We start from the raw sequence: 26,854 nt of genomic DNA on the forward strand, positions 1-26,854 counted from the left end.
ATGCATGCAAGGCAAGTGCTCTAAAGCCACCTTCCCAGCCCATGAGTACATTAGCATTGTAGCCTCCTCCTTTGTTTCCCCTTCCCATCCCTTCCCATCAACTTCTAGATTTTTTTTTCCATTTTCCTGTAGTTTATTAAAGTTTCAGGTCTTATTTTGAGCTCTTTGATCCAGTCCTATTTTGAACTCTTTGATCAAATTTTCCCCCCCTCCCCCCCAGGGTAAGAGACAGAAGCCCAGTTTCAGTCTCCTGAAGGTAGAAACCAGTTTTCCCAGCACCATTTATTGAAGAGGCTATCGTTTATCCATTGTATATTGGCTTGTCAAAAATTAGTTGGCTACAGGTACATGACTTTTTCCTGTTTTTTTAATATTGTTTTATTGGTCTTTGGGTCTGGTTTTGTGTGGGTACCAATGTGTTTTTGTTTCTGGTTTTGTAGTATAATTTGAAGTATGGTTATAGTGTTACCTCTGGCTTTGATCTTTTTTTTTTTTTTTTTTTGGGTCCGGTTGTGGGGCCTGAACTCTGGGCCTGGGCGCTGTCCCTCAGCTCTTCAGCTCAAGGCTAGCACTCTACCACTTGAGCCACAGTGCCACTTCCGGCTTTTTGCTTATGTGGTGCTGAGGAATCGAACCCAGGGCCTCATGCATGCAAGGCAAGCACTCTACCACTGGGCCACCTTCCCAGCCCCTGATCTTTTTTATTAAGAATTTTTTTGCTATTATTTTTTTTTAATGCATGCATATGAGCTCTTGGATTGATTTCTGTAATTCTGTGTGGAATGATACTCGGATTTTGATGGATATGAATTGAACCCATATACTACTTTTGGCAGTACAATCATTTTCATATTACTTCTGCTAATCCACGAACAGTTTTTCCAACTTCTAATGTCTTCCTTAATTTCTTCAAGGATTTGTAGTATTCATTGTGGAGGTATTTTCTTCCTTGGTTAATACCTAGGTATTTTGTTTTTGAGGCTATTGTAAATTGTTTTCCTGACTTCCATCTTAGCCTATTCATTTTTGTTTTATAGAAAGGCTACTAACTTTTGAGTATTGATTTTATATCCTGTTATCTTTCCAAAGTTAGGCTCTCTCAGTTTTAGAACTTTTTGGTGATGTCTGTAAAGTACAGGATCCTATCACCAGTAAATAGGGATACTTCCTTCTTTCCCTATCTGAATGCTTTTTCTTTCCTTCTGCCTTATTTCTCTAGCTACGGAATAAGAGTGGGAAGAGTAGACATCCTTATTTTGTTCTTTAGGGGAAATTATTTCAGTTTTTCCCCATTTAATGAGAAGTTGGCTACAGGTTTGTTCTATTCCTAGTTTCTTCAGAACTTTTATCATACAAGGATATTCAATTTTGTCAAAGGCATTTTCTTCACTGATTGAGATAATTGTGTGATTTTTTATTCCTGGTCCTGTTTATGGGCTGTTTTATATTTATTGATTTATGTATGTTGAATCATCTGCATCTCTGTGTGCTTTTTTTGTGTTGTTAAATTCCATTTGCAAGAATCTTATTGAGAATGTTTACATCAACGTTCATCAACGAGACTGGTCTATAATTCTATTTTTGTTGTTGTTACATCTCTGGTTTTCAAAAGGCTGTAAAACAGCACTGGTTAGTAGTGTTTCTTCTTTTTCTATCTCATGAAAGAGTTTAGTGTAAGTTCTGTGAAGTTCTGGTGGAATATGTCCATGAATTGATCTGGCTCTTGACTTTTCTTTGTTGGAGGACTCTGTTACTGCTTCAATTTTATTGCTTGTCATAGCAGTTTATGTTTTCTTGGTTAAGTTTTGGTCAGTTCACTGTATATAAAAAACTTTCAATTTCTCCTAGATTTTCCAGCTTATCTGAGTATAGATTTTCAACATATTCCCTCATGATCCCTTGGATTTTTATTTTTATTTTATTATTCCTTTTTTACCTCTAATTTTATTAAGTCTCTTTTTTTCTTTTGGTCAAATTAACTAGGAGCTTATCAATCTTTTTTTTTTTGGGGGGGGGGAGGGTCCGGTCGTGGGGCCTGAACTTTGGGCCTGGGCGCTGTCCCTCAGCTCTTCAGCTCAAGACTAGCATTCTACCACTTGAGCCACAGCTCCACTTCCGGCTTTTTTTTCTGCTTATGTGGTACTGAGGAATCGAACCCAGGGCCTCATGCATTCAAGGCAAGCGCTCTACCACTGAGCCACCTTCCCAGCCTCTATCAATCTTATTTATTTGTTCAAAGAGCCAACTTTTGTTTTGCTGTATTTTTTAGGTTTGTTGTTACTCTTTTTATTTTGGTCTTCACTAATTTCTGCCCTAATGTTTACTAATTCTCTTCATGTGCTAGTTTTGAATTTGGTTTGTTGTAGTTTTTTGAGATGTATGAGTTGTAACATAGGCATTAAGCATTTTCTGGTTTTGGGATTTTTTTATTTTTGGCAATCCTGGGGCTTGAACTCAGGGCCTGGATGCTGTCCTTGAGCCTCTTTGTGCTCAAGGCTAGTGCTCTACCACTTGAGACACACTTTCTAATGTTTAAGTGGTTAATTGGAGATAGAGTCTCACAGGGACTTTTCTGCTCAGGCTAGCTTTGAACTGTGATCTTCAGAACTCAGCTGCCTGAGTAGCTAGGATTACAGGCATGAGCCACCAGTGCCTGACTGATTTTTTTTTTTTTTTAAGCATTAGGCACTTATGACTATGAATTTTCCTCTTAAAAATGTCCTTTGTTACAAGTTAACATGTAAAGTGGTTTTATATGAAACATCAATCGTGATGTTTTGATAAGCAGCAATACCAGCTTTCATTTGTAATACACTTTGTGGCTTTGGAAGAAAAGGATTGTTATTGCTGAAGTGAATTATGTTATAAATGCAAAGAGCTATTAAAAAATATTTCCTTAAAAAAACCCAAAAAACTTCCTTTGTTGTATCTCAGAAATTCTAGGAGGATATGTTTTCTCTTTCTTCTTTCCTTCCTTCCTTCTTTCCTTCATTCTGTCTGTCCGTTCTTTCTTTCTTCCTTTCTTTCACTTTCTGTCAGCCTTAGGGCTTGAAGTCAGGCCCTAGGCGCTCTCCCTGAGCTTTTGTGCTAAAGGTTAGTGCTCTTCCACTTTGAGCCACATTGCCACTTTGGTTTTCTGGTGGTTATGTGGAGTCTCATGGACTTTCCGGCCCAGACTATGATCCTTAGATTTCAGCCTCTTGAGTAACTATGATTATAGGTATGAGCCACCTGTGCCCCACTATGTGTTCATTTTCTTTAGTCATCAGGATCTTTTTGATTTCTCCTTTTACTTATTCAGTAACCTACATCTCATTCAACAATATATTGTTCAGTCTCTTTAACATTTTTTGTAGTGTCATTTGCTGTCAAGCTCTAGTTTAATGTCATTGTGATTAGACAGAATAAAAGGAGCTATTATAATTTTCTTGTATTTGCTCAGACTTACTATATGTTCTAGGATATGATCTAAGTTGGAGAAAATTACAGATACTGAGAAAAATATGTATTGTGAGCCTCTACATTAAATATTCTCTAAATATCTTTTAATTCCATTTAGTCTATGATGTCATTTAAGTCTAAGGTTTCCATTGTTGGCCTTTTTGTTTAGATGGCATATCTGTTGGTGAAATAGGATACTGAAGTGTTCATTATTTTTTGATTTTTGGGTCTAACAGTGCTAGTAAATGTATGTCTTTTTTCTAATGAACCTGGATGTGCTGGTATCATGTGTGTGTGTGTGTGTGTGTGTGTGTGTGTGTGTGTGTGTGTGTGTGTGTGTGTGTGTGTATGTGTGTGTGTGTGTGTGTGTGTATGTGTGTGTATCTCAACTCTAATTTTTTTTTTTTTGTCGGTCATGGGGCTTGAACTCCGGGCCTGGGCGCTGTCCCTCAGCTCTTCAGCTCAAGGCGAGCGCTCTACCACTTGAGCTACAGCGCCACTTCCGGTTTTCTGGTGGTTTATTGGAGATAGGAGTCTCACGGTCTCTCCTGCCCGGGCTGGCTTTGAACTGCGATCCTCAGATCTCAGCCTCCTGAGTAGCTAGGATTACAGGCGTGAGCCACCAGCGCCCGGCTTCTAATTTTTTCTTTATAGACTATTCCCTTTGTTAATATAAAATAACCTTCTTTGTCTTTACTGACTGATTTTAACTTGAGAAGATATAAGGATGGCCACTCCTGCCTGCTTCCAGATCTATTTGCTTAGAAGGTCTTTTTGATCTTTTAACCCAAGCCTGTGTTTGTTTCTGTGAGTGAGATATGTAACTTGCAGCAACAAATGGCTGCATAGGAGGGTCAGTATTTTTGCTCATGCTGGCATACAACATTTGTGCTATATAGTACCTCAACTTTGTGGCAGTTACCTGAAGAGTTTTGGCTTTGAACTGTAATCCTCACATCTCAGCCTTCTGAGTAGTTAGCATTATAGTGAACCACTGGCACCCAACTTCAAGGCATCTTAATTTCTAATGTCCTTTTATTTCATTCTGTTGCAGGTACCCAATACTATGCTACTATTCTACTCTAACTATATCTTTACAACACTTGGGACTATTCTACCTTTGAAATCTCACATTCAAACATTCCATTCTCTGATCACAGTCTCTATTCTTATAGGAACTGTGTATAGGTGTACTTCACTTGGAATTATTTGTCAACCTTATATGACTCCAGTCAAAAGATTCTGCAGTTTTCTTCAGCTCTACCAACCATTCCTTCATAACATTCATTCCCTACCCATATTTGTGTCCAACGCCTAAACTTTCAGTAAATTACGAGTACCTTAAACACATCTGCCTTTGGTTATATTCCCTTGGTAAAGTCATATGTGGATGAATATGGCTTCCTATGACCATACACAGGAGCCAAGTGGTCCTGAAAAAGAAACTCAATTATTAACGGACATCAGCTTCAACTGGACCTTCACCTAAAACTGGCAATCCTTCCCTCAAACTCACATTATTCTTTCTGAGACCTTTACTATTATTACTGTTATTATTATACCTAGCTCTCATTCAGCTTTTTCCCCTCATGGCTAGTGCTTTACTGCTTGAGCCAACCCCTACTTCCAGCTTTTTGTTGGGTTATTAGAGGCAAAACTCTTGAAGTTTGACTGCCTGAACTGGCTCTGAACCTCAATTCTCAGATCTCAGCCTCCTGAGTAACTAGGATTACATGTATGGCCCTTGGTGCCTGGCTCTTTCCTTATTCTTACTTGAAAAGATAAGCCAAACAGACAGAAATTTCTTCAACTTCCCATAAACATCTGCATTGGTCTCTTTAAAGTCTCTGTTTTTACCTTAAAATACCTTCCCTCAACCTCATATATCTCTTAAAAGATTTTTTTTTTAAAGATGGGGTCTTCCTATGGATCCCAGGCTGGCCTTGAACTCAAACTTAAAATCATTCTACCTTTGCTTTTCAACTGCTGGGATTGTAGGCTTGCACTACCACTCCAGATTTTATAGAAAAATTCTTTGAAAAGTGGTTCATATTGTCCCTACCTTTTCAGTTATCTCAAATGTACTCTTCAACTATCCCAAAATGGCTTCCTCCTCATCCATTCCATTGAAATGATCTGGATCCTCCAGCTTCAAACCCTAATATGACATTTTTCCCTCTTATTCCTCCCAACTCTCATCCATACCCACTTTACTCTTTGGCAGTATTGCTGAACTAAGTAATTGCCACCACAGTCAACAGTTCAAGTCTGAAATGCAGAGGTCATCAAAGGTCATTTTAACTCTTTTATCCCTTACTACACATACATCTACTCAACCATTAACAAAGTCTTGGTATTCTAATTTTAAAATAATTATTAAAGAAGGATAATTAAAGGAGTGAGATTTATTAGAATACATTATAAATGTATGTGGAAATGTAACAATGAAATCCTTCATATAACTAACGTAAGCTAATAAAGAAAAAAATAACTATTAAAACTGTCTATAATATGTATATCACCAACTATAGACTAAACCATGATTACCTTCTACATGTATATATTGAAATAGCTTCCTAAACCTGTTTTTGCTTATCCAGTTTTAATTCCAAGTGCTACATATGGTAAATCCATGCTAACTTTCTTAAGTTCATTAAATATGACAAGCTGTTCCTTGGTTGGCTTTTCCATATGCTATTCCTATTTTTCCTCCAGTTATTAGCTTCAGAGTGACATTTTCAAATATCATTTCTTTATTGTCAATTCTATCATATGCCCAGCACTGAGTATAATGATTTAAATATGTATAGAAGAACTCATTCTAAGAATTTGAAAGCTATTGTATTGATAAAGATACTTATAGGTTAATAAGTGAAATACCAAAATACCATATAATATATACTTATTCACTAATTCTAAAGCATTTATTGAGAAGTTAACTTTTTAACAGGCATTTTTCTAGGTACTAATTAGTTTGAATAAAATACAATACTTGCCTATTAAGAGCTCAAATAATATTCAAAGATACAGAAAGGTAAACAATAAACTACCATGTTGAATGCAGGGGCAAATAGAAAAGAATGAGTAGTTCTCTTATTAGTAAGGGGTGAGGTTAAAAGATCACTTAAGTGCTATGAATGTAGCTCAATGGTAGAGCATTTGCCTAACATGCAAAAAATCCTGGGTTTGATCTCCAGCGCTGCAATAGAAACAACTTAAAACCAGAAATTATTACTTGGGTAATAAAAAGAGTTTGCCATGTAGAAGAGAAAAGACATTTCCATAGGCGAGAATAAAAGCAAAATATCTGTAATATGTCTGGAATGCTGATAGACAATAGAATAGGGCTGGGAAGGTGGCTCAGTGGTAGAGTGCTTGCCTTGCATGCCTGAGGCCCTTGGTTCGATTCCTCAGCACCACATAAGCAAAAAGAAAAAAGCCGGAGGTGGCGCTGTGGCTCAAGTGGTAGAACGCTAGCCTTGAGCTGAAGAGCTGAGGGACAGCGCCCAGGCCCAGAGTTCAGGCCCCACGACCGGACCAAAAAAAAAAAAAAAAAAATACAAGCCATACAAAATGGACAAAAACAGTTCCCAAATCAAGGTATCTTAAGGCTATCACTACCAGAATCAGCCAGCCCTCTAGTTGAGTATATTAATATCCATTCTCGAAATTTTAGTCATAAAGAAGCATGAAATTTTAAAATAGGAGATGCTTTAATAGCTGTAATTTTCTAGCTGCTCTTTGCCTTTTTGGGTCATGGTTTCCTTACTTATAAAATATATTTTTAAAGCAAGGCGCCAGTAGCTCATGCCTGTTATATAAGCTACTCTGGAGGCTGAAATCTGAAGATTACAGTTCAAAGCCAGCTTGGGCAGGAAAGTCTGTGAGAGTCTTATCTCTAATTAACACCCAGAAAACTGGAAGTGGTGCTATGGCACTAGCCTTGAACAAAAAAGCTCAAGGACAGAGCCCAGGCCCTGAGTTCAAGCCCACAACTGCCCCCTCCATATATATATACATACACATATATATACATATATATATACACACATATATGTGTATATATACTAAAAAGTTATATATATATATGTTATATATATAATATATATATATAGAGAGAGAGAGAGAGAGAAAGCAAGCGCCTAGAATCAGGCACAATATCTCACGCTTGGACTCCTAGCTACCTAGGAGGCAGAGATCTAAGGATCAGGATCATGGTTTGAGGTCAGCTGGGGCAAAATGTTTGAAAGGTTTCATATAAGGCAATGGCACATGTCTTGTCATCCCAGTAATGGAGGAAGTACAATGGCTGGACATAGTGGTACACTCCTGTCATCTCAAGTATGTAGAAAATTACAAATAGGTCCCCCAGGCATGAAAAGAGAACCTATCTCAAAAATAACCAATGTAAAAAGGGGTAGCAGGGTGGCAAAAGTGACAGAGTACAGACCTATCAAGTGTGAGACCTGGGGCCTGGGTGTGGGGCTCACACTTGTAATCCTGGCTACTTAGGTGACTAAACTTGGAGGATTGTTGGCTTAAACCCAGCACAGGTAGCAAAGTCCACAAAATTCTTTCTCCAAAATAACCAAAGGATAGAACTAGTAGAGTGCTACCAGAACAAACAAGCAGGCTGAATAAATGTGAAGCCCTAAGTTCAAATTCTAGGATTAGAAAAAAAAAGTGTTAAGTGTTAAGTTCAAACTCTGGTACTTACAAAAAAGGAAGGAAAGGAATAGAGGGAGAGAAGAAAGGAAAGGAAAAGGAAGAGGGAAAAAAGTATGGGATGGGGGTATAGGAGGGAAGCATGGTGACTTATACCTGTAACCCTAGCTACTTGAGAGGTGAGACAGAAACATTGTGACATTCTAGGCCAGATGGGCTGGACAAAAAGTTAATGAGAGTCTATCTCAACAAACAAGCTAGGTGTGGTGGCTTTGGACTACAATTCAGCTATAAGATAGCAACGAGGATCAAGGTCCATGGCCAGCCCTGGCAAAAGTACAAGGCCCTTTCTGAGAAACAACTAAGCAAAAAGGCTGAAGCAATAAAACATTTTTTGGTGGTATGGAGAATTGAACTCAATACATTCATTGATAGGTAATGAGTGAGGCCTCCCTAGCCCTTTTGTGTTTTCGGTTTATTTTTCAGATTGGGTCTTCTACTTTTGCTACAGGTCAGCTCTTTAGACAGCAGTCCTCCCACCTCTCCATTCCAATTAGCAAGGATTATAGGTATCAACCACCAACTCTAGCCTGTTATCTGTAAAATTTGATTAGATAAGATAGTATCTTAAGTTCCTTCAAGTTTTAATGTTTTTGATTTAATACTATACAAATATTCAAGATAACCCACCTTCTGCAAATGTAACTGTCACAGTTTCTCTGAGAATATTCTCACCATCTGTTGTCCACTGAAGCTGAAATGAGAATATTTATTTCAATAAAAAAGTTACACAGAAAAATTTTTATATAAAAATAAAAAGTTCTTTATGTAAAATGGTACCATAAACAAAGTTAAAATATAAGCCACAGCTTAAGAGAAACAATATTTAGAAGGGAAAGAAATCTTAAAACATCAACATATGATTCTATTTTATTTTTATTTATTTGTTGTTATTGTAGAGTTGATATACAGAGGGGTTATAGTTACTTGAATCAGGTTATGAGTACAATTCTTTTTTTTTTTTGGTCGGTCGTGGGGCTTGAACTCTGGGCTTGGGCGCTGTCCCTGCGCTCTTCAGTTCAAGGGGAGCGCTCTACCGCTAGAGCCACAGCGCCACTTCAGATTTTCTAGTGGTTAATTGGAGATAAAGAGTCTCACAGACTTTCCTGCCCGAGCTGGTTTTGAACCGCGATCCTCAGATCTCAGCCTCCTGAGTAGCTAGGATTACAGGTGTGAGCCACCAACACCTAGCTATGAGTACAATTCTTTTTGAACCATGTCTCTCCTTTCCTTGCTCTCTCCCAGTTTTTCCCTTCTGTCCCCAACCACAAGATGCATCCATATAGTGCCTAGTGAGTACTGCTGTTGTATTCCTTCAACCCTTGTTCTACCTTTTCTGTGCTCCCCTTACCTTCCCAAAACAAACTAACAAACAAGACAAAAGAAAAAGAAAACAAAAGAAAAAAGCCGGAAGTGGCGCTGTGGCTCAAGTGGTAGAGCGCTAGCCTTGAGCTGAAGAGCTGAGGGACAGCGCCCAGGCCTAGAGTTCAGACCCCACAACTGGACCTCCCCCAAAAAAAAAGAAAAAGAAAAAGAAAACAAAAACAGCAACAATGGCAACTGAAAAACGTCGATTCCTTTTCTTGAAGTTCATTTCATAAAATATTACTTATATGATATGCACATAGCTATTGAGCCTTTGTCAACCACTCTTATGCATATCCTCCCTTTGGCCTCAGTATGTGAATATCTAGAGTCCTATGTAATTTATCATGTCCCAGTGTGTGTGTGTGTGTGTGTGTGTGTGTGTGTGTGTGTGTGTGTGTGTGTGTGTGTGTGTGTGTGTGTGTGTGTGTGTGTGTGTGTGTGTGTGTGTGTGTGTGTGTGTGTGTGTGTGCGCGTGCACACACACGTATACATATATATATTTTTTAATCATTTAGTGTGTGTACTTATAGATTTACAGGCACATTCTAGTTACCACAAATGAGGGAAACTATGCAGTCTGCGTTTCTTTGGCTCTGGCTTACTTCACTTTTCAGACTATATTTGTGCTTTATTCTGTAATTACTCTTTAGTTTACATTCTCATACCACAAGTATACCTCACTATCCAAATATATTAGGTTCTTGAATTCATCTACCAAGAATATGCATAGGAAGTGTAGGTGGTAATAATCAATTCTAACCAAATCTGCTTTATTTCTTGAATTCTGGATAAGATTAGGAGGCTATATTTTACAAATATTTCTAGATTCAAACACAGTACTGAACACTTCAAGAATTTCCTTGACTTTTACTATAATGAGGGATCTGAATGCTATAAAAGTTAGATAGTTATATAGAAAGAAATAGAAGTTCTACCTTTCATAAAGCCAAGAATCTATTCTAGTATTGAATTTGAATGAAGTTAGGAGAACAAAGGGTATTGCTGCTCAGATTTTCATGCCACAATCACTACCTGCCTGAATTGTAATTAGTGATTTCTGGGTAGCAGTAGTAAAATTTCATCAGAATAAGCTATATATAGGAAAAACTATAATATCAAAGTGTGAGGTACAGCTGATACCCACATATGGCATAAGGATACAACAGCATCACCTCCTGAATTCAAGTTGGAACAATTCAACCTTGCTCATGTATTTTTTACAGGAGGGCTATATACTCAGTATACACTGAATAAATGACTGCTTAGCCATAAGAAATAATTCTGCAAAAAAAAATACTGATTTAAAAGTGAAGATTAGTATTGTTGTTATTTTCAGATTGGAAATCCACTGTTTCTTCTTGTAAATGTAATAAAAAATTAGTCAAGTTATCATATAAGAGGTCTAGCATTTACATTTTTGATTGTCATATTGGTGGTACTAGAGATTGAATTCAGGGCTTCCCACTTGTTAGGCAAACACTCTACAACTTGAGTCACACCCCAGTTCTATTTTTTTCAGCTATTTAGATAGTCTAGTGGTAGACATCTCTATCAGGTCAAATAAAGAAGCTAATAAAGAGTCTCCAATAAAATAGTCCCTAATAAAATAAAGAACTATAGTTGTAATCATACCGTTGCTGGAATAATCTCTGAGTTATATACCATATCTCCAGTTCTCAGGGATTTCTGTACCTCATGGATATGATTTTTTATATCATTTACAGTTGGAAAAAATGATAAGTTATGTCTTTCGGGTACCTCATCAGGTTTGAACAGTTCTCTTTCTACAAATTTTCTGTGAAAAATATAAAATAGAATAAAATATAAGTAATGTAGTAATTATACTTTATAATAAACATCTATAAAGTATTATACAGGTCTATAAGAATAAGTATTTTATGTTTCCCACTTTAATTTTTTTCCATGTATTAAGTCAGAATTCACACAAGTTAAATAAAGAAATATTGTATTTTCATTGGTTAAAAGGCTAAAGCACATTACAGTGACCTTTTCATTTTTATGAATTTTATGAATTCATTTTATGAATTTAAAGGGCTCACTTCTCAGTTTAGGTATCATGTTTGTCAAACATAGTACAGAACTGCTAAGTATTTCCCTGAAATTTTACTACGCTCTGTGACAAAGTTACAATTATCATTCCCATTTTACAGATGAGAAAACAGAATACTTCAGAAGTTACATAATTTGCCCAACATGATAATTCTACCTAGTAAGAAATTGAGATTGAGCCTATACCCAAATTATACGCCAAAGCATCATGTGGTACTGTATCTAGCAGCAGTTTGATATGCTCAAATAGACGAGAAGAAAGAAAGACAGCATTGCTATATAGTCATATACAAATAAATGTATCAAGGGAATAACTAAGTTTAACAAATATATGTTTTGTATATTATACTCAATGAACCAAATTGCAGAATTGAGCCAGATGTTGGTGGCTCATACCAGTAACCCTAGCTATTCCAGAGGTTGAGATCTGAGGATTGTGGTTTGAAGACAGTGAGATTTTTTTTTTTTTTTTTTTTTGGGTACAGTCGTGGGGCCTGAACTCTGGGCCTGGGTGCTGTCCCTCAGCTCTTCAGCTCAAGGCTAGCACTCTACCACTTGAGCCACAGGGCCACTTCTGGGTTTGTTATTTTTGCTTATGTGGTGCTGAGGAATTGAACCCAGGGCCTCATGCTTGCAAGGCAAGTGCTCTACCACTGAGCCACCTTCCCAGCCCCGACAGTGAGATTCTTATCTCCAGTTAATCCCCAGTTAATCCTCAAAGTGGTAGAATGCTAGTAAAAAAGCTCAGGGATAGCACTTGGGCCCTGAGTTCAAGCCCCATGAACAAAAACAACAACAAGAAATAATAATAAATTAGAGTTGTATTATTCCTCTGTCCTTAATAAATCTCATTTCAAGTAGTTTAAAGTCAGTATATTGTCCTAGGTATAGTAAACAATGAATGGTTTTACCAAATTTTGGCTTTTTCTAAAGACATCCCAATGGAAATAAAATAAAAAGACTAATTGAGCTGTTAAATAGATGTCATGTATTAAATGAGAAATGATTTTAGAAAGTGTTAACTTTGCTGTTTAGATTATGCTACACAATAAATAGTAAGAGTCCCAATGGAATGATTCATGCTGTAATTCCAGTTACTTAGGAGGTGGAGATTAGGAGGATCATTATTCAAGGCCAACCCAGGCAGAAAGTTACAGAGATCCCATCTTAACACAGAAGCTACTTGTGATGATGCATACCTGTTATATCAGCTCATAGGGGGTGTAGGTAGGAGAATCACAGTCCAAGGCTTGCCCCAGAGAAAACCACAAGACCCTATTCAAAAAAATAACTAAAGACAAAAGCCTGGGGGCATGCTCAAATGGTAGACTGAGTGCCTAATTGAAAAGTCCTGAGTTCAAACTCAGGTTCTCCAAAACAATTTTAAAAATAGATCAAAATAACTAGAAGGAGCATGATTAATATCAGAAACTAAGATAATTTGCATAACCTACAGAATTAGGCTTAAATTTCAGTTCTGACTCTGCCTTTGAAGCCTATTATTCAACTACTTTGTATTTCCATTTTCTCATATGTAGACTGAGTATAAACATACTCACTTTGTAGAGCTGCTTAAGACTAAGATTATGTGTGTAAAAAATTATTTTAAATTATTTATTATTTGAAATTTTATTATTTTAAATTTAAACTTAATGTTAAATTATAATTCTATAATATATAATATAATCATATATAATATATATTATAATATATATTATTTATATAATACATAATATAATATATTATAATAATATATAATATTACATATAAATACATTATATTGTTATGTATTATGTACTATGTATTATATATGTGTAATATGTATATAATATATACATATCATATATTATAATCTCTAATATATAATAAGCATAATAAATAATTTTAACTATGAATTTTATTACAACAAATATTTTTTTCTGATAAGATTACATTTGTACTACTCTGGTCTAACTACTGATACTCGAGATAACAATTCATTTAAATATTTCTAATAATACATTATTATAGTAAATATTTTCACTATTTCATCTTGTTTTTTTTTTTTTTTTTTTGTCTGGTCGTGGAGCCTGAACTCTGGGCCTGGGCGCTGTCCCTCAGCTCTTCAGCTCAAGGCTAGCGCTCTACCACTTGAGCCACAGCACCACTTCCGGCTTTTCCTTTTTGCTTATGTGGTGCTGAGGAATCGAACCCAGGGCCTCATGCATAAAAGGCAAGCGCTCTACCACTGCGCCACCTTGTAACAAAATTTAATTGTATTCCAAATAGTCTGAGATACATATTTCGGCTTAGATTTTTTTTTTGGTTGGTTGTGGGGCTTGAACTCTGGGCTTGCCTGAGCTCTTCAGCTCAAGGCAAGCGCTCTACCGCTGGAGCCACAGTGCCACTTCTGGTTTTCTAGTGGTTTACTGGAGATAAGAGTCTCACAGACTTTCCTGCCTGGGCTGGTTTTGAACCTCAATCCTCAGATCTCAGCCTCCTGAGTAGCTTAGGATTACAGGCGTGAGCCACTGGTGCCGGCTTGGCTTAGATTTTAAATTTTTTGGTTCTTGAGAAATTTTTTTCTCTCAAAGTATTTATTATATAATTAAATTCATATATCACTTAGGAATAGTCTAACTGGTCAAAAATATAATGTCTCACATGAGTAATCAGAGTCATAATAAATCACATTATAGGTAAACTAGGGCATCTGCTGAAAATGATCAGTTCATAAATAAAGATTATTTTGATATAAACTATGTTCCTTTTCCTCTGATAGCATACATTCTAGAAAGTATCTACAATGTTAAGTGTGTTAAATAAACCAAAGCATAAAGATGAAAAATGCAGAAAAAAGCTTTCTTTTACTATACCGTAGCTGTTTCCTTACTGCATATACTTGTTCTACTCCCTGTGACACCAGCTCTTGAATCTTTTGTGCAACCTGAGGATGAAGACGTGAAGGTAATGCACAATTCTCATCTCTAAGTGCAGCTTCCTCTTCCTCGATAGAAGCCACAGGAAAGGGGGAGGGTGATAAAGGGAGGCAAGGAGTCTCTAATTCATGATACTGATGAGCTTGCTGTGTAGGTAACTGTACATACCACCTAATAAGAAAAAATATTTTAAAGGATTACAGTTTAAATGCTGAAATTATTCATTATTATTACATAGAGGCAGGAATCATAAGGGGCACTTAAGTTATAATTCATCAAAAGAAGGAATATTCTTTGAAAAATTGAATAAAACTTAAAATACCCTCTGGTTAACCTTTCTAAGACTGACTTCATACCAATTAAATACAAATCTTTTTAAATCTTTTTTTTAAAAGATTAATCATTGGGCCATGTTTATTTATTATTTATTTTTTTGCTAGTTGTGGGGCTTGAACTCTGGGCCTGGGCGCTGTCCTTCAGCTCCTCAGCTCAAGGCTAGCACTCTACCACTTGAGCCACAGAGCCATTTCTGGCTTTTTCTTTTTCTTTTCTTTTCTTTTTTTTTTTTTTTGGGTCCGGTCGTGGGGCCTGAACTCTGGGCCTGGGCACTGGTCCCTCAGCTCTTCAGCTCAAGGCTAGCGCTCTACCACTTGAGCCACAACGCCACTTCTGGCTTTTTTCTTTTTGCTTACGTGGTGCTGAGGAATCGAACCCAGGGCCTCATGCATGCAAGGCAAACGCTCTACCACTGAGCCACCTTCCCAGCCCCTTTTTTTAAGTCTTCATTCATTCACTTTCACTGGCCCTAATGTTGAGGGGGATGCAGAGATGTAAGCATATATGAGAATGGCATTTTAAATTTCATATTAATTAAATTTTACCTTAAAATAGTCAACTTGTAAGTCATCACTTTTGCATTGCATACTTCCCATTCAGCAAACATGTGTCCCACATTACATTTCTGTGAGGTACCTGTCACCTTATTACTATAGTACATTATAATTCAGAGCCTATCAAGATTGAGTTTTTGGGTTAGGAGTATGGCTCAAGTGGCACAGCATCTGACTAGTAAGATTAAGGATGTAAGTTCAAATCTCAGTAAGAAAAAAAGAGTTGAGTTATTTGGAAGAATCTCCTTAACAAGAACTCAACATGTTGCCTCTATATCATTCCTAGCTCCTACTGGCCCAAAGAACAAAAGAATTAACAACAAAAAACAAATCCTAGGGGGAGAGGGGGGAATGGGAAGGGATGAGAAGGGGAAACAAAGGAGGAGGCAACAATGCTTGATAAGAGTGCTTGCAAGGCATGCACTCTACCACTGAGCTACCTTCCCAGCCCTGGTAGGCTATTTTTAAAGCATATATATATAAATTATATATACATGCATGTGTATATATATGTTTTCTTCAAGTAGTTGTATAAAGGGGTTTCGATTAAACATATCAATTTATGTGTACAGTGCATCTTCATCAGAGTTACTCCTAGAATACTGCTTTGATATATTTATAGAAACTTTTTACAATGATTAATATCAAACAAAATGAGCCTACTTAAAAATTATAAACAATGTTTTCCAAGTTTTAAGGATATAATTATTGATTCAATTTCCTCAGACATCTGAATGTTTTTTATTAAAGGTTACACAAAGCTGCTGGGCAGTGGTGGTTCCCGCCTGAAATCTCAGCACTCAGGAGGCTGAGACTAGAGAATTGCAGTTCCAAGCCAGCCCCCACCGGGAAGTCCATGATAAACTTATCTTCAATTAACCACTGAGGTGGAGCTGTGGCACAAGTAGTAGAGAATTTGCCTTAAGTAAAAAAGTTCAGGGAGGCTTGATGCTGGTGGCTCATGCTTATAATCCTAGATACTGGGGGGGCTAAGATCTAAGGATCATGGTTCAAAGCCAGCCAGGCAGGAAAGTCTGTGACTTTTTTTTTTTGTTGTTGGTTGTGAGGCTTGAATTCTGGGTCTGGACGCTGTCCTTCAGCTCTTTAGCTCAAGGTGAGTACTCTACCACTTGAGCCACAAAACCACTTCTGGTTTTCTGGTGGTTTCTTGGAGATAAGAGTCTCATGGACTTTTCTGCCCAGGCTGGCTTTGAACCACGATCCTCATGATATCTCAGCCTCCTGAGTAGCAAGGATTAAGGTGTGAGCCTTAATCCTGGTTTCTGGCTATGACACTTAATCTCCAATTATCTACCAGAAAACTGGAAGTGGAGCTGTGGCTCAAAGAAGTAGAGTGCTAGTCTTAAGCAAAAGAGCTCAAGGACAGCACCCAGGCCCAGGACTGGCGCACACATGCGCGCACACGTACACCTACACACCTACACCCACACCCACTCATGCACACACACGATTACACAAAACTATTTCCCTTCTATTCAACTTCATTATATCATAATAAATTCTTCACCTGGGCATATATATAAAGAATAAGGAAAAAAGCTAATGTTTGTTTCTATTTAAACATGAAACATGAAATGGGATTTTATTTAAGGCCCAGGATTCATTTTTAGCTAATAGTAGTCAAAGATAGGTGGGAAAAAAAATCATACAAACAAAAGTTAGGAACAAATTGTGTTCCTAAATATCTTAAATAAAATACTAAAAGTAAAATGAAATGTACTGCTAAATATGTATTTTTCATTTTGGGGACAAAACACAAATATACCAAATTTTCTGTTGTATATAGTATATAGTAAGGTATAATTCAGGCAGATGCTAACACTAGGATGAATTATCTACAATGTTTGGCTAATAGATGCAATAAATTATACAATGGCAAATAAATAGTACTGCGATATCTACTTTATAAAAGCATTTCTTTGGTCCAAGACTGGGATTTGAACTGATGTATCTGATGCTTTCACTCACTGTCTGGCACCCTACCAATTGAACCACAGCTCTAGCCATAAAAGCATTTCTTAATAAAATAATTAGAAGGGGCTGAGAAGTTGGCTCAGTGGTAGAGTGTTTGCCTTGCATGCCTGAGGCCCTGGGTTCGATTCTTCAGCACACAAAAGCAAAAAGAAAAAAGCCGGAAGTGGCACTGTGGCTCAAATGGTAGAGTACTAGCCTTGAGCTGAAAAGCTGAGGGACAGCGCCCAGGCCCAGAGTTCAGGCCCCACAACCGGACCCCCCCCAAAAAATAAATAAAATAATTAGAAAAAATAATTAGAATTTCTCTTTAAAAAGAATTCTTATAAAGGAAGATAATTAGGAAGTAAAATAATTGTATAAATGTCATACCTAAGAACGCCACCAGCATCTACCAAGTTCTTCTTTAGCATGTTGAAGGCTTTCTCCTGTTCCATTCTAATTATTTTCTTGTCAATTTTGGGATCTGTAGATACTCTATATTCAGGAAACTTCTGTACCTTCTTAATGTAAATCCTGTATAGAAGATATAGGAGAAATTGTTTCATCACATTATGATAGAACTTACTAATCAAGAGTTTAGCTATAGGGCTGGGAAAGTGGCTCAGTGGTAGAGCACTTGCCTTGCATGTCTGAGACCCTGGGTTCAATTCCTCAGCACCACATAAGCAAAAAGAAAAAAGCTGGAAGTGGCGCTGTGGCTCAAGTGGTAGAGCACTAGCCTTGAGCTGAAGAGCTGAGGGACAGCGCCCAGGCCCAGAGTTCAGGCCCCATGACCGACCCAAAAAAACAAACAAACAAAGAGTTTAGCTATAATCCTAGCACTCAAGAGGCAGAGGCAGGAAGACTGTGAGTTTAAGTCCAGCTTGAGCTACATAGTGAGACCCTGTCTCCAAAAAAAAAATCAAAAAGAAATAAAGACAAAGATCCCTCACTGGCGGATGGCATTGCTCCATCCCACCAAAGCCACGTGGCCCCATAGCCCCTCGAAAGGAACTCCAGAACTACAGGGGTCTACCCACAGAACACCAGTGAGAAGACTCCCAAGGTGCTGGTGCTGACCTGGATAGCGCAAACAGAGACAGAAACCTTGAAGCTCAGAACGGTGTGAAGACCCCTCCCCTACTCCACTGCCGGCAGCCAGTGCATCCTCCTCCTCCCCGCCCCCCCACCCCCCGTGGTGCCGACCCAGGCAGCATCAACAGAGGCAGGGGAGAAACACTGACCCAGAGGAGCAGCCACTACACAGCCCAGGACCACAAGCATCTCAACTGAACGCAGAGTGCAGTGGCAACCAGCGACAGGCATCACAGAAACAGGGATTTGCCACAGCACAGCTGGAAGAGTTCCCAACTAGTTCTAGGGTGAGTACCCCACGGAGGGCAGTGTACCCCTTCCCCAAGGGAGACCAGTGCTAGTGGTCACCCACAGAGCTTGACCCAGACTCCTGCCCCAACACTTGGACTACAGGTCCCACTAAAACTGGGAACTGTGCAAGCGCCCCACCAGCCGGTGGAGCACATCCACCCTGCCAGGCCTGATGAAGAGTGCCCCTGGGAGGGAGCTTAAACGCCCAAACCGGGAACAGTACTTTTGGGCCATAGCAGCCAGCAGTGGAAGAAATCCAAACTGTGTACTCCAGGCTGTGCACCCCAGGTGGGATACCCAGCAGCACAGGTCCAACTGGCGTGCCCCAGGCAGAGGATCAGAAGGCAGGGCCAGGCCTGGGGATCGGGTGCCTGAGCTGCACAACTGAGTCCCAATTGAAGTCAGAAGCTGAGCACATGCCTCAGCAGAGGTGGGGGGGGGGGGGGAGCAGGGAACCACACCCCCTGGGAATCGTGCCCATGACAGCAAAAGCCTTGTGTGTCCAGGACAGGAGAATCAGAAGCCTAAACCCCACCAGAACCTGACCTGTATATCCCAAGCCTGGGATTGGACAGCTCAGGCTGCCAACACCTGATTATAGTCAGGAACTCATAGCAGACTCCAGCAACTGGGAGAGTACATCCAACATACCCGATCTTGCCAAGAGCACCTGTAGGAGTAAGCAGGAGCAGTCTAGGCTGCTCAGTCCTTGGCTAGAGGCAGGAACTGCCAGTGATCTCCAGTAGACAGCCCTACAGTGGGTCAGACTAGCAGCTGGAGGTTGGCCTCTACCCCAACAGAATTGAGACCAGGTACAGATTCTCCAGGCCAACCCAGGGCTGAGAGCAAGCTTCATCAATTGATCCTGGAACCAACCCAGAACCAAGCAAAGACAGTCACCTATACCAAAACAGTCAGAGTTTCAGATTCATCTCTAATAATCCCTGAATCCCCAGGCAAAAATCAGAGAAAATTACAAGATTTCTCAACACCCAAAACAGCAAGCTACTCCCCAAAGACAGCAGCAACTCAAGGGAGAGCCCAAGTGGAAGCAAAGCAGGAATAGGAATGCAGTAGGAATGCTACATCCAAGAGATGCTGGAGGCAATGACTCAAGAATTAAAATGAGAAATAGATCAGAAATTTAAAGAACACAGAAATGAAATATCAAAAGAGATGCAGAATTTCAAACAGGGGATGCATGCAAAAATAGATTCAGGGCTGGGAAGGTGGCTCAGTGGTAGAGCGCTTGCCTTGCATGCATGAGGCCCTGGGTTCGATTCCTCAGCACCACATAAGCAAAAAGAAAAAAGCCGGAAGTGGCGCTGTGGCTCAATGGTAGAGCGCTAGCCTTGAGCTGAAGAGCTGAGGGACAGCGCCCAGGCCCAGAGTTCAGGCCCCACGACCGGACCAAAAAAATAAAAACAAACTCAGAGTGAAGGATTGGAGAAAGATCTACCAGACAAATGCTCCCAGCAAGAAAGCAAGAGTTGCCATCCTGATATCTGACTAAATAAACTTTTCATAAAATCAATACAAAAAAGACAAAGAAGGCCGGGTGCAGGTGGCTCATGCCTATAATCCTAACTAGTTACTCAGGAGGCTGCGATCTGAGGATCACAGTTGAAAGCTAGCCCGGGCAAGAAAGTCCCTGAGATGGGCTGGGAAGGTGGCTCAGTAGTAAAGTGCTTGCCTGAGGCCCTGGGTTCAATTCCCCAGCACCACATAAGCAAAAAGAAAAAAAGCTGGAAGTGGCATTGTGGCTCAAGTGGTAGAGCGCTAGCCTTGAGCTGAAGAGCTGAGGGACAGCTCCCAGGCCCAGAGTTCAGGCCCCACGTCTGGACCCAAAAAAAAAAAAAGGAAGTCCCTGAGACTCTTATCTCCAATAAACCACTCAGAAAACTGGAAGTGGCACTGTGGCTCAAGAGGTAGAGTGATTGACTTGAGCTGAAGAACTGAGGGACAGTGCCCAGGCCCAGAGTTCAAGCCCCATGACCAACCCCCAAAAAAGACAAAGAAGGATACTACAGGGATACTACAGTACAGGGAACAATCCAAGAAGAGGATATTACCATTATTAGCAACTTATACTGCCCAAATACTGATGCACCCAAATACGTGAAGCAAATACTCTTAAACTTACAGAATAAAATAGATACAAATACGATAATACTAGACTTTAATACCCCACTCTCACCAAACGACAGGTCAACCAACCAGAAAATTGGCAAGGAAGCCACCAAGTTAAGTGAGGCTGTATTTCAAGCGGATCTAATTGACATTTCCCTAGTTTTCCATCCTAAAACGACAGAGTACACATTCTTCTCAGCAGCTCATGGAACTTTCTCCAAAATAGACCATACCATAGTTCATACAAGGAATTTAAGCAAATACAAGGGACTGACATAATCCCCTGTATCCTATCCAACCACAGTGGAATCAAGCTAGTTCTCAATAACAAAGCATGCTGTAAAAATTACTCAAATACATGGAAACTGAATAGCACACTTATGAGCAATACCTGGGTAACAGAAGAAATTAAAGAAGAAATTAAAAAGTTCCTACAATTCAATGAAAATGAATACATATCACATAGAAACCTGTGGGACCTGGCAAAAGCAATCCTGAGGGGCAAACTTATCGGTCTCAGTGAACACATCAAGAAAATAGAGACAGACCTAGTAAATAAGCTCATGTTGCAATTAAAACTGCTAGAAAAGCATGAAAAAAATTGAACCTAAAATTACTAGATGAAGCCAGATTACCAAATTAAGAGCTGAAATCAATGAGATAAGGACTAATAAAACTATAAATAAAATTAATAAAACAAAAAGCTGTTTTTTTTTTGAAAAAAATTAATAAAATTGATGGACCTTTGGCAAGTTTAACTGAAAAGAGAAGAGAGGAAACCCAAATTAATAAGATCAGGGATGCCATGGGAAAAATTACACCAAATACTCAATACATCCAAACAATTATAAAGAACAATTTCCAGAAACCATACTCACTAAAGAAAGAAAACCTAGCAGATATGGATGAATTTTTAGAGAAATAAAAGTTTCCCAAACTGACCCAAGAAGAAATAAATCAATTAAATAAGCCAATATCTTACAATGAGATAGAAGAAGCAATCAAAAGTCTTCCAACAAGGAAAGGCCCAGGACCAGATGGATTCACTAGGGAATTCTGTAAGACCTTTAAAGAGAAACTAATATCCATACTCCTCAGACTCTTCAAGAAATAGAAACAGAGGGAGCTATCCCAAACTCATTCTACAATGCCAATATCACACTCATCCCCAAACCAGGCAAAGACCCAACAAAAAAAAGAGAACTACAGACCAATCTCCTTGATGAACACAGATGCAAAGATCCTTAACAAAATTCTAGCCAACATAATTCAGAAACATATCAAAAAAATCATCCATTGGGCTGGGAAGGTGGCTCAGTGGTAGAGCGCTTGCCTTGCATGCATGAGGCCCTGGGTTCAATTCCTCAGCACCACATAAGCAAAGAGAAAAAAGCCGGAAGTGGATCAAGTGGTAGAGTGCTAGCTTGAGCTGAAGAGCTGAGGGACAGCGCCCAGGCCCAGAGTTCAGGCCCCACGACCGGACCCCCCCTCCCCCCCCCCCGCCAAAAAAAAAATCATACATTAAACCAAGTAGGCTTCATCCCAGAGATGCAGGGATGGTTTAACATACATTAAGTCAATAAATGTAATCCATCATATCAACAAATCCAAGGTCAAGAACCACATGATTATCTCCATTGATACAGAAAAGGCTTTTGATAAGATACAACATTCAGGCTGGGAAGGTGGCTCAGTGGTACAACGCTTGCCTTGCATGCCTGAGGCCCTGGGTTCGATTCCTCAGCACCACATAAGCAAAAAGAAAAAAGCTGGAAGTGGCGCTGTGGCTCAAGTGGTAGAGCGCTAGCCTTGAGCTGAAGAGCTGAGGGACAGTGCCCAGGCCCAGAGTTCAGGCCCCACAACCGGACCCAAAAAAAAGATACAACACTCATACACGTTAAAAGCTCTGGAGGAAATAGCAGTAGAAGGAACATTCCTTAAAACAATAAAAGCCACATATAACAGACCAATAGCCAATATTATACTTAATGGGGAAAGGATGCCCACTCTAACCACTCCTCTTCAATATACTTCTGGAATTCTTGCTAGAGCAATACGACAAGAAAAAGACATTAAAGGGATCCACATAGGGAAGGAAGAAGTTAAACTATCCCTTTTTGCAGATGACATTACACTATATCTCCATGATCCCACAAAATCCACCCCCAAACTCTTAGAACTTATAAACTACTTTGGCAAAGTAGCAGGATACAAAATCAACCCACAAAAATCAGTTGCTTTTCTGTACAACAATAATGTACAAGCAGAAAGGGAAATCAAGGAAACAATCCATTTACAATAACCTCAAAAAAAATAAAATATTTAGGAATTAACCTAACCAAAGGTGTAAAAAGAACTATTTAATGAAAACTACAAAAACTTATGGAAAAATTATAAGAGGACACCAGGAAATGGAAAGACCTTCCATGTTCTTGATAGGCATATAGTGAAAATGGTCATACTGCCAAAATTGATATACAAGTTCAATGCAATTCCCATTAAAATCCCAATGACGTTCATTACTGAAATATAGAAAACAGCCCAAAAATTCAAATAGAAAAACAAAAGATTTAGAATAGCCAAAACAATTCTAGGCAAAAAAAGACAACATGGGAGGGATCTTGATGCTGGACTTCAAGCTCTACTATAGAGCCATAATAACAAAGACAGCTTGGTACTGGCACAAAGACAGAACCAAGGACCAATGGAATAGAATAGAAGATCCGGAAATGAAGCTACACACCTATGGTCAGCTGATATTTGACAAAGGAGCCAAAGACATACAGTGGAAGAAGCACATTGGTGCTGGGAAAACTGGGCAGCCACATTCAGAAAACTAAAAGTGGATCCCAGCCTGTCATCATGCACTAACATCAACTCAAAATAGATTAAAGACCTTCACATCAAACCTAAAACTCTGAAACTATTGCAGGCCAAGTAGGAGAGACACTTGAACTTATAGGCACAGGCAAAAACTTCCTGAACAGAGTTCCAGGGTCACAACAAATTGGAGAAAGACTCAATAAATGGGACTACCTTGAAAAGTTTCTGCACAGCTAAAGATATAGCAACCAAACTAGAAAGACAGCCAACTAACTGGGAAAAAAAAATTTACCAGCAATAATATCAGACAAGGGGTTAATATCCAGTATATACAGGGAACTCCCAAACCTAACAAACCAATTACTATATGGGCAAGGGAACTAAAGAGAGACTTCTTAGAAGGAGAGATAAAAATGGCAAAGAAACACATGAGGAAATGTTCACCATTACTGGTTGTAAAGGAAATGCAAATAAAGACAACCCTGAGATACCACTGTACCCCAGTCAGAATGGCCCACATACTAAATTCAGCCAACGACAAATGCCAGAGGGGATGCGGAGAAAGAGGAACCTATTGCACTGCTGGTGGGAATATAGACAAATACAACCACTTTGGAAAGCAGTCTGGAGGGTCCTCAGAAAGCTAAATATTGACCTCCCCTATGATCCAGCAATACCACTCCTAGGTATCTATCCTGAACAACAGGAACCAGGATACAAGGACACATGTACCTCCATGTTATTGCAGCACACTGTTCACAATAGCCAGGATATGGAAACAACCCAGATGCCCTACCACAGATGAATGGATCCAAAAATTGTGGAATATTATGCAGCCATTAGAAAGGACAAAATAATGGCATTTGCAAGGAAATGGATGGAACTAGAAGAATCATGTTGAGTGAGGTAAGCCAAGAGCAAAGAGACAAATGGCACCTGATCTCCATGATAAGTGGATGTTAAATCCAAAACATAAGGTCATATAACTTGAGACTTGAGAAACAAAGGACCCCTACTCACCTGGTCGAATCACTACTAAATAACCCCATGCTGCTAATCACATATATGGCATATATGTGCATACTGGAGGGAAACCAGGAGGAGGACACAGAACTAAAGGCAATCAGGGAAAAACGTACAACAGTGGGACCCATCAGCTGCACTGAACATTGATCAAAATGAGCTAAGCAACTCAATGGCAGCAATGAGAGGGAGGGAATGAGTGGGAAAGAGGGAACAGCTGACACTAAGCAAAAGGAAAGAAATGTACACATTACTTGAAGTAGAAGAAATAACTGTATTGTTAAAGCTCTAGAACTCATAAACTTTATAGAACACGATAAAGACAATTTGCCCATGAAGGTTAGAATGTGTTTGTGACTTTAACTAAGTATCACTATCTCACAATGCTGTGAAATTTATGTAATCACTTAATCACAATAAAAAAAATTGCAAAAAAAAAGAAAGAAAGAAAAAAGAAAGAAATTAAGATCAAAATACATTATACTCATGTATGAAAGGCATAATGAAACCTATTTGAAAAAGAGTTAAAGTGAGGTGCCAATGACTCATGCCTTCAATCCTAGCTACGCAGGAGGCTGAGATCTGAAGAGTGCCTTAGAAGCCAGCCCATGACACTCTTCTCCAATTAACTACCAGAATCTGGAAGTACAGCAGTGGTTCAAGTGGTAGAACACTGGAGCCATGAGCAAAAGCCCTGAGTGCCCTAGGACTAGTGCCCATGCACGCATGCTCATACACACGCATGCACGCACGTACACACACACACACACACACACACACACACACACACACACACACACACACACAAAGACAAGGAAGAAGAGAGCCAGAAAACTTGGAATTGTGTTATATATTTTGTACTGTTTAAACAATAGAGTAGTATATTTGTTATTCAGAAATAATGAAAAACAAATATAAAGTTTACCTGGCTGGACAAGTGGCTTTGTAGAGATGACAAGACCTGTTTTCCTGCTCACTAATTTTTTTTAACTGGAAACCTTTTCTCCTTGGCCCATACTGACACTCCATTACTACAGCTCTACTCCCTGTGAACCAAAAACCATTTTTCCTATTAATTCAAGTATCTGTTTGCTTGAGGCAGATTTTTAAAAAACCTAGGTATTGGCAATGTCAAAGACTATACTGTTAATTTTACAAGTTTAGGGAAAGAAAACATTAGTATGTCTAATTAAAGATGTATAAACACATAAATTTAAAGCTTTGTTGCAAAATTTACCAAACGGATCATCTATGGTAAGAAAATTATCAAGTATCACACATTTACTGATTAAATATAGGGCAAGTACTATATTACTAAACTATATGCTCAACCTTAAGTACTTCTTATTAACCTCAGAGGTCCAGATGATATTCCAGCTACATTAATGCCCTCGTGTGTGGAAATAAACCACTCATTTTTAGGTTTGTTAGTGTCTGACTAGTTCTCTAATACATCTCAATGGATTGCTTGAATTTCTTTTTTTTTTTTTTTTTTTTGTCGGTCGTGGGGCTTGAACTCTGGGCCTGGGCGCTGTCCCTCAGCTCTTCAGCTCAAGGCGAGTGCTCTACCACTTGAGCTACAGCACCACTTCCGGTTTTCTGGTGGTTTATTTGAGATAGGAGTCTCACGGTCTCTCCTGCCCGGGCTGGCTTTGAACCGGGATCCTCAGATCTCAGCCTCCTGAGTAGCTAGGATTACAGGCGTGAGCCACCAGCGCCCGGCTGATTGCTTGAATTTCTAATGCCATAGTAAACACTAACCCAGTGTCTGGGATACTGCATGCAACATATCTGATACTTGGCAACTTTAATGTTAGAATTCTATATATTAACCCCAACTGTATATAAAGTCTATAAAATATCCCCACAATTATAACATACACAAAATGGGAATACATTTGTCCTATAAGACAAATTAAGAGAAAAGAAAAGAATATTTGGATTGGAGGGGAGGAGCCATAATGTATAAGCTTATTTAAAATAAGAAAATTGCCCTTTCATATTATTAAATAGATCTGTATGGAATTTCAATATTTTTATTTTTTATTTATAGGCAAAATACATAAAGCATTTGTTCACTAATATATTACAAAATAATTTTATAAC

At 38.9% G+C, this 26,854-nt stretch overlaps 1 protein-coding gene across 17 annotated transcripts in view; it reads right to left on the reverse strand.

Annotated features, from left to right (window-relative positions):
• Carf (calcium responsive transcription factor) overlaps nt 1-26,854 on the reverse strand; it is a 121,746-nt gene that overhangs the window by 18,606 nt on the left and 76,286 nt on the right. For all 17 annotated transcript variants that reach the window (XR_011371201.1, XR_011371209.1, XR_011371200.1 and 14 more), the window contains 5 exons: nt 25,674-25,794; nt 17,777-17,920; nt 14,460-14,693; nt 11,167-11,329; nt 8,797-8,860 (listed from right to left, as the gene is read on the reverse strand). Coding sequence is in view for 11 of the 17 variants with exons in the window: in XM_070019241.1 (XP_069875342.1) it covers nt 8,797-8,860; nt 11,167-11,329; nt 14,460-14,693; nt 17,777-17,920; nt 25,674-25,794 (726 nt within the window). In the remaining 6 variants the exon portion in view is untranslated. The remainder of the gene's footprint in view (nt 1-8,796; nt 8,861-11,166; nt 11,330-14,459; nt 14,694-17,776; nt 17,921-25,673; nt 25,795-26,854) is intronic.

The sequence above is a fragment of the Dipodomys merriami genome, unplaced genomic scaffold (genome assembly GCF_024711535.1).
Source record: "Dipodomys merriami isolate MVZ:Mamm:240054 unplaced genomic scaffold, mDipMer1.0.p SCAF_1, whole genome shotgun sequence".
NCBI lineage: Eukaryota > Metazoa > Chordata > Mammalia > Rodentia > Heteromyidae > Dipodomys > Dipodomys merriami.